Source organism: Falco peregrinus, chromosome 5 (genome assembly GCF_023634155.1).
Source record: "Falco peregrinus isolate bFalPer1 chromosome 5, bFalPer1.pri, whole genome shotgun sequence".
Classification (NCBI taxonomy): Eukaryota; Metazoa; Chordata; class Aves; order Falconiformes; family Falconidae; genus Falco; species Falco peregrinus.
In genome coordinates this window covers 55,909,787-55,926,770 of record NC_073725.1, presented here as the reverse complement: position 1 = coordinate 55,926,770, position 16,984 = coordinate 55,909,787, and the positions used below count along the sequence as shown (strand labels likewise).

The 16,984-nt window shown below is 42.8% G+C and overlaps 1 protein-coding gene across 4 annotated transcripts in view; it reads left to right on the top strand.

Annotated features, from left to right (window-relative positions):
• The window catches only part of DPP6 (dipeptidyl peptidase like 6), a 572,063-nt gene that overhangs the window by 544,906 nt on the left and 10,173 nt on the right, over positions 1-16,984 (top strand). For all 4 annotated transcript variants that reach the window (XM_055805889.1, XM_055805888.1, XM_055805890.1 and 1 more), the window contains exons 17-19: positions 8,469-8,516; positions 12,793-12,891; positions 15,279-15,348. In XM_055805889.1, coding sequence (XP_055661864.1) covers positions 8,469-8,516; positions 12,793-12,891; positions 15,279-15,348 — 217 coding nt within the window. The remainder of the gene's footprint in view (positions 1-8,468; positions 8,517-12,792; positions 12,892-15,278; positions 15,349-16,984) is intronic.

Sequence of the window (16,984 nt, the reverse complement as noted above, 5' to 3'; positions counted from 1 at the left end):
ACAGGCTTCCTCCAATGCTTCAAATAATGAAGCTTCACAAATCAGGCAGTGGCCTCCTGCATGTTCAGACTAGGGTGCATGTGCGTTATTTCCAGCTATATGAGCGACCTTCGATGAACTCATTATTCTGCAGTGGATAGTACAGATGTTACCATCCCGCAAGATTTAAAGCTTCCTCTAAGGAAAACTGCTTCTTTCACCTTGTTTGCCAGCTGGATCAGCTGTAAGGTTTATTGCTAGCTTTTGTTTTCTGTTTGCATGATACTTGTTTAGTCCCTTATTAATGCAGTCAGTGCATTAAGGATATATTAAAACCTGAGAACTCATGAGAGGAAAACAGCTTAATAACCAGAAAATGTGAAGCAACATTATTTATGGTTTGTTGTTGTTGTCATTTTTAAAGTTAATATCCAGCATCAGTTATTACGTAAGTAGTTAGGATATCATTATTCTATTGCAAGAGGATTTTACTCATGGAAAAGAATAAATTAAGATTATTTAAATCAATTTCTACTAGGCTTTTAATGGAACAAGCACAAAATATACAATGAAGTTTTATTCTGTCAGTGTTAATGAATTTTAAATGGCACTGAAGAGAGATTGTTTTCTTTCATGCTGCGATTACAAGGAAATACCCTTTTCCCTTGAATATATCAGCAGTAGGTTTGTTAGACAAGCTGGGAAGAGTAACAGGGACTGCAATGCTCTTCCTCCCCTTCCCCACCTCTACCGGGGGGACATGGCTACACAGTCTCTCCATCATGACAGTCCTGACATTTGTGGTACTTTTTAATCATGGAATCACAAAATCTTAGGAGAATTCAGGTTGGAAGGAACCTTAGGAGGTTTCTAGTGCAACTTCCTGCTCCAAGCAGTATCAGAGAAGAGATCAGAGCAGGTTGCTCAGGGCTCTGTCTAGTCTTGTCTTCAAAGCCTCCAAGGATGGAGAATGCACAACCTCCCTGGGTATCCTGAGTTATCCAGTGACTTCCCAAGGTAGACAGAGAATACAGAAAACGTCAGGCATGTTTCTTCACATATAGTATTTCTCTTAGGATTAGCATATACTAATCCAATAAGAAACCTACATTTTAAAAACAGGGACAAATGTTAAACTTTTGCTTTCACCTCTTTTCAAAGTTTACAGAAAGCCTGGATTAATTTTGAATTGAGAGAGGTTAAATTAATGAGGAATTCAATTAGAAATAGCAGGAAATAGAACACAAATTGGAAAAAGTAAGAGCTGGGTGCAGGGGTTTCTCTGTTCAGATTTGTTCTTCCAGCCATAGCCCTGAACCAGCACGCTAGAACAAAACACCCTGGCCTGTTGGGAAGTCAGTGGTCCCCAGGTGAGCTAGAGTGGTTCCCTCCTGCCTCTGGTACATCTCCAGGTACACAGTCGTGGTGCACTGTCAGGTTCAGGAACGCTGCAAGCAAATTTTCCTCACCTACCTCCTTTTTACAGCTGATCTTATCACTATGATGGGTGAATGTACCTGCAGCATTTCTTGAAGGTCTTGGGTGTTTTGTGCTCCTCTTTGGAACCGTCCACATGCATTTATTGCTTTATGGCTTTTGCAATCCTTAGCCAAAGCCTCATGAAAGGAAAGAAATACTTTCACTCAGCCCACTCAATGTGATACCTCATTGGATGTTATTAATTAAGACGGAGAGGATGGGGATTAGTAAAAGAATTGTGAGGAAGCCGTAAATCAAAGGCAGTAGATTATGATGAAGAGAAATATAAAGCTAATTGGAGATCAGCAGCAGGGTTCATTAGGATCTGGTCTTGGGAATGACCTTGCTTAGATTGTTCCCTGGCAGCCTGGGAACCCAAGGCTAGACACAGCTAATGGAATTTGTTAAGGCCACAAAGCTGATAAGCATCATCAGAAGGCAGAGAGAAATACTGGAGAAGCTGGCTGTCTTGCAGGGCTGGAGTGGGAGAAATTAATAGTACAAAGAGCAAAATTAAGCACATGGTGACTCAGGGCAAGGGTTTGTCTCATGTGCTTGAAGTTCAAGAGTTACAAATTCCCCAGAAGAGCACATGGGTGCCTGGGCATGCAGTGCTGGTCACTGGAGTCTGCAAACTGCTTACCGACTGCGGTCGTGGAAAAGGCAAATGCTCTTTTAGGATGGAACAGGGAAACAAGTGTCTGTGGAACCGGGCAAGTAGCAGTTTCACTGTATAAGGACCAGTTAAGACACCCTCTGCAGCAGGGGTAGAGTCCTGGTCATTAGTGTTCAGGAAGGAGGAACTGAATGTAAAACGCTCTTGCATTAGAGTGAGAGAAAAAGAAACTATGTCTTACAAAAGGGAGCTAAAATATTCTAGTTTATCCTACTGGATGAGAGCTCTGGGACACGTGACTGCTCTAAATATAATGGGAATACTCATGATTAGTAGAAAACAGCTTGTTGGAACAACCCCAAAAAGGTGTAAATCAGAGTGACATCCAGGGTAGCTTCAAGTCAGAAGGCAGCTCCAACCAGAAAAGCAAGACAACAGTAGGAATTACATCAGTGGAAACAGATTTAGAGGGCATTTGTCAGTACTTTTTGAATACACAATTACCTAAAGAAGCAAGAGGGGGTCTTCTCAGACCTGGAGGTCCCCCATCCTTCGGTGTTTCGGAGACCATAGAGGGAAGTCAGTGGGATGGAACCAGTTAGTGTCAGTCCAGCTGCCCACACCGCTGCTTGTAGGCGCCTCTCAAAATCCCATGGAACAGACTGAGGACCTGACCATGCCTATTCACTCAAGCAACCTTTTGAAGAACTCATCGGACCTATTTTGTGTGGTATAATTAAGGACAAAGCTCTTGCTCATTTGCCTCTAGTCACTGCTAACTGAAGCCACCTCAGAATAACCAGATTTATTTCTGCTCTACATAAAGTAAGCATGAAATTTATTACTAGTATCAGACAGGGCAGAAACAAGCAGTACCATCCGTGTGGTTTGTGCAGTCCTGCGTCTTGCCCGAGAACAAGACAGTATTGATTATTTTACAAGACAAGTTACATTTGAGGAAGTAAAGATTAGATTAAAAAATTAAATGCCTTGGGGAGGGTGAATAGCAGCACAAATCTGTTTGATGTTTGTGTCAACAAGGCGGCCAAAGCAAGCAGCACGAACATCTGTCTGTAGTGTACGCTGGAAAATACTGTGAAGGGGGAAATATTTTAATTGTAAGCACCGGTTCACAGAACTCCCCATGTCTTTATTTATTGGGCTGATAATATCACCCCAACATATGAACTTTATGCAGCACACATAAATAATTCATGGATTAGCAAATAAAGAGATCTGGAATCTGTACACAGAGATGGCTGTTGACAATTATCTCACTTGTGCAGAGCCAGACCCTCTCAGCTCCCATCGCTTGCAGCTGCTCTTTTAAATCATTCATCAGCGCTTAAGAGATATGCTGGTGGCGCTGGCAGAGAGTATTTGAATTTTCATTGTTTACACACTGTGAATTTAGCTTCTGGTCTGAAATTATCTGCCACATTGAAGCCTTTGAGAATATGGATGAGGAGAAAAAGACAATTCCTCTTTTTTCCCTTCCTTAACACTCAGATAACTTTGAATACCTTTTTTAATTTTTTTTGCAATTTTAGTTCATATTCTTTTTATAATCACTACTTATATTTTCAAGTTGAAACTGATATAATTCCCGATGCTGTTTAGACCATGAAAACATCGGGAATACTGTGAAATAATTCTCTTTAAAGTATTACCAAAAAAATGTCTGGTAAATATTTTGTTGAAAGTTGTACGATTTTCCATTTTTATTCTGGAAATCTATACCTTACCACCTAAATATCCAGAGTTCCTTCTTTCTGATGGTGTCTAAGCAGAACCCTGTTGGAAATAGTAATGAAAGCTGCTTAAAAAATTCATGACAAGCCACAACCAATGCTTTTTCTTGTCAAATTACTGAGGCACTGAGTTTCTGTGCACTTTCAGATCACAGCGGGTAGTACTTCCTTCATGATAAATTTGCCCATGTCATTATAGTAGTACGGCTTAATTTACTTCTAGCATGGAAAATGAGAGTAACATTTTTAAAGTCATAGGCCTTATGATGAAGCCAGACAGAATTCTACCTGTATTAATTGAAAATCTCATTCCTGTAACTAGGGATTTACGCCATGTTATTAACTACGCGTCTATCCAGGAATGTATAGACATACACAGAGAAGTTCTCCTGTCAATAGTTTTGGTCCTTTCTCTTAGGCTATAAATAAAGCAGCAGTATTAAAACAGCTGTCAGGTTACTGGAGTTAGCTGGTGCAACGCTGGCGCCGAGGAGAGGGGAGTAGAGCCTGCAAGCCTGGTGAAGCAGTTCCAGCTGACAGCACTCCAGCGCTCCTGGTCCTGCTCCTGCCAGAGGGATGCAGAGAGGGTTCACGGGGTTACAGAGCCCCTACGGTGCCACCCAGCATCCTAAAAATTCTGGGGGAGATGGCAGGGAGCAGCAATGCCAGGTCCCACGCCTCGGGGTGTATTGCAGCCCTGGTTGTAACTACCCCTAGGCAGCCAGGACCGGGGGAAGAAACCCAAGAGCATCATCATCATCCCCTCGGCATGCAGGGAGGTGGCCTGCCCAGGATTTTGGGAACAGCCATCCAGGCTATGCGGTATGCGCTGGGTGTCTCTTTAACTTTCTACATCAGGGCCAAAGCAGCTTGGTATCTGCTTTACTTTCTTAAAGGGCAGCACTTTGTGCTTTATTCTGCATGGGCCACAGGCAAATGCTGAATTCCAGCCTGCGCCTGAAGTTGATCTGCACACAGGACCTGTGTAAGCAAGAGGCAGAGCGTTTGCAAAGTTTCCAAGGGGGACAGGCAGCCACGGGCACTCATCAGCACTGATTAAAGAACAGAAGCAGCAGAATGTGCCAGGGCTCAGGAGTCCCAATCAAAGCCCGTTTGAAAGGGCTCTGGAGAGAGGAGACACGGAGCAGAGGATGTCCTCGCTCTGCTTCTGTCAGCTCCCAGCAGTTCACTGAACAAATTAGGTTTCACTCTCAGATCCACAAATGACAGTGGATGGCATTTACCAGATGGCATGTGTAATGGGACTGTCACACCGTTATAGGTTTAAAAATAAAGTATGGGAGGCAGCTAATGAATATACACTTCCTAATTTCAAGAATTTCTTTCTATCCCTGTCAGGTGTTAGGCACTCAACTTGTGAGTGTTGAAAGACTTTTGATGTGTGTGTATGAAAAGACATAGTCTAGCATGTAACTAGGTTGTTTTACTTTAAAAATTGGCATTAAGTAATTTACGTCATTCCTAAAAAAGTGATTTTTCTTCTTAATGACTTTCAGCCTGCTCACAAGTAAAATGCATTGTTTAACTGGAATGTCATCTTTAGGAATATTTAATATTGACAGTAATCTTTCCCATAAAGCTGGTGATTCTACTCTGTAGATTTCTGTCTTTGCCATTCTTCCTCATTTGTTTAAAAATAAAAATTCAGCAACTCAGAAGTCTTATTTTTTCAAGGATAATCATGCATATTTTTAAATATTTTTGTTTTACATTACCTCAAACTGAATATCTTTGTATGGGACCTCACTTTAAAATATGATTTGAGGAGACAACAGTAAGGCAGTGACAGACCGAGGGAACACAATATGTAATAAGTGGAATTTTCTAAACTACATACCAGCTTTTTTCTTTATTAGCTTCTCACAGGTTTTCCAGTGCCAACACAGAAAGAAAAAATAAATTAGAAAATAAAAGGATTATATGCATTGTATTTCTCTCTTTATCGTTTTCTTTATGTTAGGCATTTTTGTGTTAATTAAAGGACAGCTCTAGCTCCAATTGAAGCCATTTGGGAGGATTGCTTTTATTTTCAGTGATGATTTTATCATGCCCATGTTTATTAGATTTGTTGCTTTTCCAGCAGACTGGCTTCTGGGACTGCAGGGAAAAAGCAGGGCAGATTTATAAGCAGGTATGGTCAGCATATCAATGTGTATTGGCAGTAGAAAGGTAGATTCAGCTAAATCCTGATGAGTAAAACACAGTTTTCCTCTGTGCATTTACCTAGCTGCAGTCTAAGAAAATGATGCAAAGAAATTGGCTTGTTAATGAAGAAAATTCTCAATTACTAGGAAACAAAAGTCAGGTTGCCATATCAGTCAGGTTAATTTTAAATAAAACCCTTTTCTGCCTCTTGTCTGTATAGGTAAGACCTACACAAAACACTCTTGATTGGATGGGATGGGATGGGATGGGATGGGATGGGATGGGATGGGATGGGATGGGATGGGATGGGATGGGATGGGATGGGATGGGGAAAGCCACCGGCACAGTTATACCGCCCTAAAGTCTTTTTATCTCTCAAGAACTTATTTGGCTTCCCAAACCAGTATGGATGGGGATGGCTCAGTGACCCGTTTCTGTTGCCATTTGTGTGCACACTTTCAGTTACCGTGTTTCAGAGGGGTTTTTTTCTCAACCAGCTTTACACAAATCGCTGGTGCACATGACTGGTGATGACACAGGATTTGCCTGTAGGGTCAAGGACTCAAGGCATCTTAAAGGGGCTTGGCACCTTGAAGCTGTCTTCATTTTGAAGCATAAAAAAAAATTGGGCTTTTTGATATTCAATGTAGTTCAACAGCAGGTTTCCCCTGCACGCTGGCAGCATGGCCCCAGACTGTCAGAGCCTGAGAAAGGAGGAAACATGGTTTCTAACACCCTTTCTTCCATGGGTCTTTCATAAAGACAGTTCCAAATTTTGCCATCCCCACCGATTTCTCAACCTCATTACATAGTAAATTTGAACTGGGAATACAGCATATACAAAAGAGAAATCCTGGTACCTCAAACCCTGTGCTGGAGCATGTCCAGAGCCGGGCAGGGGCTGGGGAAGGGGCTGGGGGACAAGGCTGGGGGGGGGGCGTCTGAGGGAACTGGACGGGTTTAGCCTGGAGAGGAGGAGGCTGAGGGGGGACCTTACTGCTCCCTACAAATTCCTGAAAAGAGGGTGTAGTGAGCTGGGTGTGGGTCTCTTCTCCTGGGTAACAAGTGATAGGACAAGAGGAAACAGCCTCAAGTTGTGCCAGGAGAGGTTTAGATTGGGTATTAGGAAGAGTTTCTTCACCAAAAGAGTTGTCAAGCACTGGAACAGGCTGCCCAGGGACATGGTTAAGTCACCATCCCTGGAGGTATTTAAAAAACATGTAGATGTGGCATCTCAGGACATGGTTTAGTGGTGGACCTGGCAGCATTAGGTTTATGGTCTTGAGGGTCTTTTCCAATGTAAATGATTCTATGATCTATGATCTATGATCTTCACCAACACGCAGCGTGGGAGGACTCTGGCTCTGCTGCTGGGGTCTTTGCTGGGCGTAGGGATGATCTTTTCCCCAGCTGCTCACACTTGCTGCTGCTGCTGCATCGTATCGCATTATTAGGAAAGGGAAGGAAAGTAAGACGACCACTATCTCTGAGGTTAAGAATTAACAATTTGCATCATTGCAGTACTTCTTCCACCTTCCTGATCAGTATTATCAAACTCATTGGAAAAGCTACGAACGGGTATGGTAGTAACATACAGGTGGTTGTACTGTGTCAGACAGGAGTTCATCTTGGCCCAGCGTCCTGTCTCCGAGAGCAGCCAGCAGATGATAACTGCAAACCAGACAGAAAGAAGCTGACGACAAAATGAACCTAATCTCATGTACCATCCCATTTTTCTATCAACCAGCCACTTGGTGACTTTCTGAAGAAGCAGCTGAATCCAGACCACTGTGCTAAGGGCTATAGCATCCTACAGCATCCTGTGCTGGAGCCTGCAGCATCCTGTGGTAGAGACTATAGCATCCTAAAGACTGTAACATCCTACAGCAATCAATTCTGTGGTTCAATGATGTGCATTGCATAGTAATGATAATCCTCTTTGTATAATACTGACTGATTTCAATACCCAAATGGTGCATTTTAAGATAGCATATGTGGTTGTCTTTAGTGTGAGCGCCAAACTGGTATTTAATTCATTTAAATTAAAAAAAAAAAAAATAAAATAAAATAAAAAACTGAAAGCAAACAACTCAAAACATTTGCAAAACAGCAACAGTTACCCATGGCATACAAAATGTAAATGCTTTGTGCTGTGATGTTTGGGTGTCATTAGAATAATTTTAAAGCAAGTGATTTAATTGTGTTTGTGCTAATTATAATGTTTACAAATTAGGGAAAGATGCATTTAGTGGTCTGTTGGGAAAGGGCTTTGAAGCCTCAAATGTCTTTGAGTCTACAGTACTGTCATTTATTCATAGACTCTTTCTAATACCAGGGTGATTTGCTTTTTAGATTACTCTTGCATGGAAAGCCAGTCTCAGGAGTCTTCAGCTCCGTGGAATTCAAAACCAGGTTCACGTGTGTCTGTGTGTGCTTCAATAGAAATTTAATCAATTTCTTTTCTTCTTTTTTTCAAGGTCCTCGTGTCCCGATGGTGACTGTTCACAACACAACCGACGCACAGAGTAAGAATGGGCTTGAGCTTTGCAATTCTTCAGAGAAGAGTAGCCAGGCAGGACAGTGAGATGTGGTTGCTCTTTGGTAAACTCACACCAGCAAGGAGCCCAGGCTCTGCCTAAATACAAGTCTTCTGCAAGGGAAAGGGACTTGCAGAGCTGTTGTGGTGCCATCACAACACCTTGGTGTTTGGAGTACAAACACAGTGGTTTAGGCATGATGTTTGTCATCACCTTTCTCAAAAAAAAAAAAAAAAAGCAAAGTCCAGATCTCTCTGTCTTTTGTTAGTCTTCCACAAACTTTGTTTTACATCCCACTCAAGACAAAAGAAAGATTTAGCTTAATCTATGGGTTTAATAAAACCACTCTGATAGGGATTACCAGGCTGAGAGAGATAATGCAGAAGAGTAAGCCCCACAACTTGTACCTCTGCCTGGTTTCCTGACCTGTTCCTGGGGATTGTAGCACCTATTTTCTGGTAAGGCTTTTTCATGCTAATGATTCACATCTACACCACTGTGAAGCTGAAATTACTCCAAATACAGGCTTCTTCCCTCAAAATATGTGGTACTTACTGGCTGTGGCCATTGCCAGACTGGTCAGGACTCCTTGTAGAGTCCAGAGAGCCACTAGGTTTCTGGGTTTCCTCCTTCACACCTGTAGCAATAGAAATTATCCAGAAAGATCCATTTTTTACCCCAAGTCAGCATGGCTGGGAGCCTCAGGGATAGAGCCTTTCTCTGTCCCTACTATATAGGGGTCTTAAACCAAGATGCCCCTTGCTGTTTTTCATGAGTCTGGGAAGACTTCATAGCACGGTGTGGGATTCTCACCGTGAAACCAAGATTTATCTGCTCCCATCATTTTGATGGGAGACCTTTATCTTTCATTTTAATGTAGACTTTAGCCCAGCTTTAACCTACAGTTAAGGACTTCAGGCATTGCTGTGATCCACATAATAAGCAACACTTTTATTCTACCTGCTTTGTACATGGCCGGTATCAGTTTATCAGGTATCAATTTCATTTAACTGGATTTACAGCAGCTCACTGCTGTTGCCTCTGCAAAGAAACAGACCAAAGCAGGTAATCTGGCTCTTATACTAAGGTTTTCTGAGAAATGCTGAGCTGCTTCATTTCCCACTGAGGGTGACAAGTGTTAAAGCAAAGAATCCCATAGCACCAGGACATGTAAGAGAAAAGCACAGGATCAATCTTCCTGTATACAGTTTCTGTGCGTTCCCTGTTTTATTCCCTGTTTTCTCAATTTCTGTTGGCAACACACATTTCAAGCCCTTACCACACCTAGAAAAGTTTTGCTTGTAAGCAGGATGTGTAAAGTGCAATACCAAATTCTGATTGATTTTTTTTTAAATCCAATTTACAATCAGATTTGTGGCATATTGTATCCTTTGCCATTAAAATAGAAATACTCAGTAGTGTTTCACTTAGTGTCAGCAGTGTCCAATATTGTTAATGAGATATATTGTACATTTAACACAAATCTATCCACCGTTTTCCATAATTTTTTTTCCAATTAAAATGTTCCTTTGGAGAGAAAGACGTGGATAACATTTAGCAGCATCTTGGAACAAGTTAGCTTAAAGCAATATACTGCTGCATGACTGTCCTGTAAGGATAGCAAGAGAAATCTTTGCTGCCAGAGAAAAGCAGTGCAACGTACCCTGGCCCATGGCTGAGACCATCTGCCATCACCTTGCTTATGGGGTGACTGTGAAATAAATGCTTCATTTCCCCATGACTCAGTTTCCCCACCGCTCTTTAATTTTTGGATAAAAGTGCCATGATGGAGCTGATTGATTTTGCTGTCCGGAGTAGGGCTCTCACTGAGGAACCAGGGTTATTGCTGCTGGCAATGGTGGGCTAGAGGTATAGCTCCATGTGCCTGTCTGCTCCCTTGTGAAACAACTTCTGCTGTAAATATGCAAAAGTTGGCACATGTAGCTAACTATTCTGGTCTACAAAAATACAAGAATTGATTTTTCAAGCAATACAGAAAGCAAATTGCAAGCTCCTAGCTTTTCAGTCTCTCTGCACCAATGACCACTGGTATCTCAGCCAGTGCACAAGGATGTCTCATCTTTTCCTCCCAGCAGAGATGTGGGTTTGGCAGTGCCCTCACTGAGCATGACCCCAGGGCAGCCCTGGGGATGCCTGCAAGGCTCTACAGCCCACAGACAATGTTGCCACAGGGCCAGGAGAGTTTCTTAGCTCTGACCTGCAGCTCCAATGTCACTTTCTGGTTTTTCCCTGTTAAACACACCACCTTAATTTTACCATAGGCATGGAGATGGCTGACTGGCTGTAACAGCATGTACAGAATAGTGCTCTCATGAACTGTGTTATAGCCTGCTGCATAGTTTTATAAAATACTTCTAGGTGAATAAAATGAGAGAGACCATAAAACAAGAAACAGCAAATGAAGGGCTTGAAAAAGTAACATAAAACACACTAAGACTAATTTTATTCTGACAGGTATATATGTGTAGCATTTATTACATAGAGAGCTCAATCTAGTCATGTACAGAACACATCCCCTACTGAAATTCATGATTTTCTGCATATGATTAGCATTTCCCCTGGTTCCTTTTTTCCCCTCATTCTTTTCCTTTTGAATAAAGGGCAACTGACAGTTGCATGTTACTGAATTTACTTATTTAGTATGAGCCCATTACTCTATAAAGGGAGTTTGCCTCTGTATTCTGCAATAATCTGATAATAGTGAGTTGCACTGAATATTATAGCGTGCTTACATTTAATTAAGCAATGACCATTTGTACTCCACAGACTCAAGCTCCCTGTGGTCCTAAAGCAGAAAAGAAAGTCCTTTAGGAGATATGCCAATCTTTTTTATTTCCTCCACAGTCTTCTTGGCTTTCTGTGAATGCAATTATATGAACAAATAAAACGGCTTGACTGAATTCCCCTACGTGGCAAGCCCCTTTCTGCTGATAAAGCTACTTGTGTGTGCCATAATTAAATGAGATTCTTAATATTTAACTAAACGTAATAGGCTGTTGCTTTGGCACTTTTGAGGGGGTTGTGCTTTCAATAGAGATGAGCCAAGCTTTTCAGAAGCAGGGTGAATAGTCACTGAACCAATATACTATTGCTGGAAGATCTGTGAAATGTATTAACTGGGAAGGGCACGGTTTTGTGCTGTGCCTGCCTGTTCAGCAGAGATGTGCAATGAAAGCATGATAATCAGGTACTATAAGTATTATTTGAGGAGCTGGGGTTACACAGCTATTGATCAGTGTGTCTCGAAGGGGAAGTTACAGTCAATGAAACACATAATTTGGTGTGAAACCTCAAACCCTCCTTGGGTTCGCATGGCAGAGACAATGCCTGGATCCCCCTGGTTCAAACGCAGCCTGATGCCACGGGGATGAGCCCTGGAATGAGCTCCCCCCAGACCAGGTTTCACTGCCCCCACCACGGCATCCCCTTGGCCCCTGGATCCCTGCTCCGTGGGACTCAGGAGCCTCACCATCACCAGGAGACGTTTCCCACCACTTAGGACATACAGCCTGAAATGTGTCTTAAAGATGGGCCCTTTCCTTACCACCTGGGAAGGACTTGCTCTTTCTGGTGTTGGAGATGGACTTTTTTCTAGAAGAGGCTCAGCGGTTAGAGCGCATGGCCAGGATGTGGGGAATAAAGGTTAAACACTGGGAAGGAGGAAGGGTTCCTCTATTTCATCCCAGAGTCCCTGGATAAGACACACAAGCCAAATGGACAAATCTTGAAACACTCCAAAAAACAAGGTTGCTCCAAAACCTGACATCACAGGTTTGTATGATCTTTGTCCTCTCTTCTTTCCCCATGGCTTTCCTTCCCACCGATTTTCTCTTGTGCAGCAGCACAACTTTATCCTCAATCCCTCCACAGACTCCTCCCTTTCCCCATTCTTTATGTGTAACTTGGGCATAGACTTGAGGACCACTTCAGTTGATACCTAGCTTTGCATGGCAGGTAGATAGATGTCTGACTGGGACCCATAGCAGTGTCTCAGCACTGAAGGTCACATTCCATCTGCTGTAAGTCAGGTGAATGCCACTGATTTCAGGAATATAGCTTTATGCCAATGCAGAACCTGGAAGGGGTTTCAAAGACTTCACTGAATTAGACATCTGTGAGGACTAGAAGGAAATTCTTTCATAAGGAAATTTGTGTTACGAATACTAAGGTGACTATAAAATGTTAAAATGCTTTTTCACAAACAATGCCCAAAGTTTTTATGTTCTTGTCCTTATTCTTTCAGAAATTTTTGAGCTGGAGGTAAATGAAAATGTGCAGCTGGCTGTAAACGACAGGCAAATGCCTAAGGTAGAATACATGGAAATCAAGATAGATGATTACAGTAAGTGGCACCTTTCCTCTGTCTTATTTTTATTTTTCACTGCCATTGCTGTGAAATGATACAGTCATCTTGGCTAGACTGGCAGGAGGAAAAATGACTTTGTCTCTCAATAAACTCACACAGTTTGCAAAGCACTCTCTTAGGATGTGCTACATGAGGAGATTATTACAGAGACAGGATTTGATGAGCATGCAGCTGAAGAAAGGCAAATTATAGGGTTGGGTTTGGGGGTTTTTTTGCCTTTTAATGTTTTCTTTGCAGAGAAAAATCCACTTTGGGAAATGACACAGTGTGGTGCCCCCATTGTTCAGGGCATTTGTGCTAGCTGGACTAGTGTTATTATTTGAGATGGGTTTGAAGTGGGATACTGTATGTACTTGCTGGCTACAGCTGTGGCTGCCTTTCAGTGTGCAATACTGCATGGGAGTGAATGAAAGCAGCTCACCAACGACCGCCCATCAGAACCATTCAGGATTCTTTGAGAAAGCCATATCATTTGACAGGGTTGGGGGAAAAAAAAAACCAAAAAACAAAAAACAAAAAAACCAACAGCTTTATGAGAGAAACCAAAAGAGATTGCACCTGGAATAAAGAAGGCAGAAACTTGGAGTGGTTTATATCCACAGCTGGTGCATTGTTTGTACCACTTGTATAATCAGTCCCCACATAACTATATGCCTGCCAAAAGGAGAGAGAAAAGCCTCGTGACAAACAGCCAAAGTGTAAGCATTTTCTGCCTGTCTCTATAGTTGTACCTGAAACAACCTAAAAAGCATCTTTGCTGGCTCTAAGCAGATATCTCATCTAGATGTGGAAAATCCCCATACTCAGAGTCACACAGTGGCTCCCCAAAATCCCCATTTGCGTGTACAGTGGCAACTCTAAAAAAAAAAAAACACCCCAAAGATCCTGGGTTCAGAATATGACCCGTAATATCTCCCATGCCCGAAAGGAGCATACCTCTCAGATTGGATGCATTGATACGGGAGCAGTGAGGTGTGATGGATGGCGGGTTACTAATTCCAGCCATTACCGGGTGTTATAAAATGTGATGCAAAGGCTGAGAGACAGTTGCTATTTGAAAAGGATAATAATGGCCCTAAAATGTTCTGCTTGTCACATGGGCATTAGGAACATAAACCAGTGCATAAAATAACAGGAGCAGACATGCACTTCCAGGCCTTATGGGCAGGGAAAGACGGCGGGGAAAAACCTGTCATAAAGATCACATCTATCCCCCCGTGAGCCATCTATCTCATCATGACGCTGGCAGCTTGTTAGGAGTAACTCAGCTTGATGCTGAATTTCTAAACTGCAGGTAACACTGAGATGCAATTTTGCTCATTTAACCAAAAATATATGTGTGTGTGTGTGTGCGTGTGTGTAATAAATGCAAGCTGGCCGCAGCCAGGCAGCTGTTCTGTGCCTTCCCTGCATCTTCCAAGCTTTGGGCTGAACAGCCTTGGGAACGCTACACGGAGTGCTCAGTTATATTTAAAGTCAAGCGATGGCCTTTTTGGCTGTCCCTGGGCCATTGATCCAATTTGCAGCTATTAGCATTCAGATGGAATAACTAATTAGGCAGAGTGTCAGACAATGATTGCAAAGCAAACCACTTAAACCGCGCAATTAATCTGTGTATTAATCTACTGAAAATGCTTCTAATACCGATTTAATTGCTGGGCCTTTGCTAATCTGGATTGTAGCTAACATTTTAAAAATAAATGCGCTCTCATTAATGTGGAAGGCATTTGTATGGCAGCATTTTTAGCTGTCGATATGAAGCCATAGGAAGCAATTAAATGAAGCTTTGGTGAGCACGTCCCTCACTCATATCGGTTCAGTACCAGTACAACAACGTGGGCTTCAGCACAGCTACCTCCTGTTTTACAGGAAAATTAAGCCCTCTGGAAGTTAGGATTAAAATACGTTTCTCTATCTGTCTTCACACCGTTACAGCAAGATAATCCTATTCTCTCCCCCAGCCCCCACACTTAATTGGGTTTTAAATTATCATTTTCATCGCCAATTTTTCCCCTCCTCTGCTGCCCTGAAATATTGATTTCTGGCTGCGTCACTCATCCAGCTGCCAAAAAGGAAAATTATAGCTATTGCCAGATGTTAATTGAATGCTGTAAAAGTGATGCATGACTGAACAGCTTGCGCCGTAGTCCCGATTTACATTTCTTGTCACCTCGGCTATCATAATATGGGTCTTTTCTTTGACAACATCTGTGTTTCTAAGGTGTTATTTACCAGTGCCTCTGATGAAATGCCATTTTATTCCTGCTTGTAAGTGGCCGAAACACTAGAAAAATCTATTAGAGTTATGTCAACGTTTCCACGCTGAAGATATGTTGTTATTTGGTTTGGGTTTTTTTGTCTAGAATTGCCAATGCAGATCTTAAAGCCAGCGACCTTCTCGGACACTGCGCACTACCCCTTGCTTTTGGTTGTGTAAGTTCTCGCTCATCTTTTCTTTCTCTTCATGTTATTAGGGCAGCATGGAAACCTTGGCCACAATCAGAGCCTTTTTAAGATATAATTTGTACAAAGAATGCCTGTCCACTTTAGCACCTGAGTCCAGCACATTGGTCCCTAGCCCCTGCCTCCCCTCGGGGCTGGGAGAGGCTAGACATTGGTCCCTTCTCCCCAAGGGTTTCAGCTCCCAGGAGGGTACCCTAGTGAAACGCTGCAGAATAAATGGGAGGGGGTTCTAAAATTGTTCAATTTTGTAAAATTATTCAATAATTTGGGGGGCAGAAACAGGAGGGGGAAGAATAAAAGCTGGACGTTGACCTTCTGTCTCAGTGCTTAGGGCACTCACCCTGTGCTTAACAGGTAGTTTTAGAGTGGGATGCTTTCAGGCTTACTACAGCTTAAATTTTAGGCGCCCGCATGCAGCAATCCTTCCCATGTAAATGCTGGTGTTCCCTGAAGTGACAGTAAAGAGAGAGCTAGAAACCTTTGAAGATCTCCACAACATTAGCATTTATATTAGGTAGGAAGGATTTCCTCCTGGCAGGCATAGCAGATGGGTATTTCTTTATGCAACATTTAGTAATAATAATACACATTACTGAGCTTTTTCTGGCAATTTGGAAAGGAACTGAGGGAGGGAAGTCACTGACCTTGGCAGAACCCGTTTGGCCCTGGCTGTGTCCCACTGCATCGCTTGCTCCCTGCCAGGGAACTCCCCGCAAAAGAGCTGCCTCGTATGGGAGTGATGAATGCCTGATGAACGCCTGAACACCGCCCTGCATACCCCTCCATGAAGGACAAAAACACTGCAATAAGTGTGTCGTTACATCATAAAATTACTGCAGAGAAAATGTACTTCATTATACAAGTGCTTGAGGAAGATTGGTGCTCATCAAGCTAACAGCACTTGATCAGGCTGCCTCTGAAGCTGGATGCGCCTGGGTCTCGCTTGAATAAATGCAAATGACTGAAGTCACATGCACATTAAAATCCTGCAGTGAGTTGCCTGATGTCTCAAAGAACCCCAAAATGGACAAGAAGTAGTTGGAAGAGCCAGCGGCTCTACAGTATTGCCAGTCCTAAAATATTACTTACAATCAGCAGCAGCAGCTCTTGGTTTTTCCGAGCTGCCTGCCTGAAGTGTGATCAATATTTCTTGAGACACTTCCCCTGTACAGGATCGGGCCCCAAGCAGAAACGTGAAGAGAGAGTGTTGCCCACCAATTTGGGGCCAACCTGGGCAATTTTAAGCATTTAAAGGTGTCCTTTCCCTCTGTACTTGCATGAAGCAGTGGTGGCAGCAGTGATTGACAGCTCCATCTACGGCCCCTCTACAGAACCCGGTGGGAGAGAGGAGGTCTGAGCTGGGTGAAGGGGGGCAGCAAATGAACCCCCAATGCCTGCCAGTGAAGGAAAGGATGGTTGGTGTCTGCAAGCTTCATCCAACTTATTTTGGCAGTGCCAGCACACCTCAAAGACAGGCTCCTCACAGGAACCCCTCCACCAGAAAAATACCGTCTTTGGGGAACAGAGTAAACAGATGTAAATTAGGACAGGTGTGTAAAGGGAAAACTCCACTGACCTCTGTATTGCTGCCCAGTTTTACTCACAG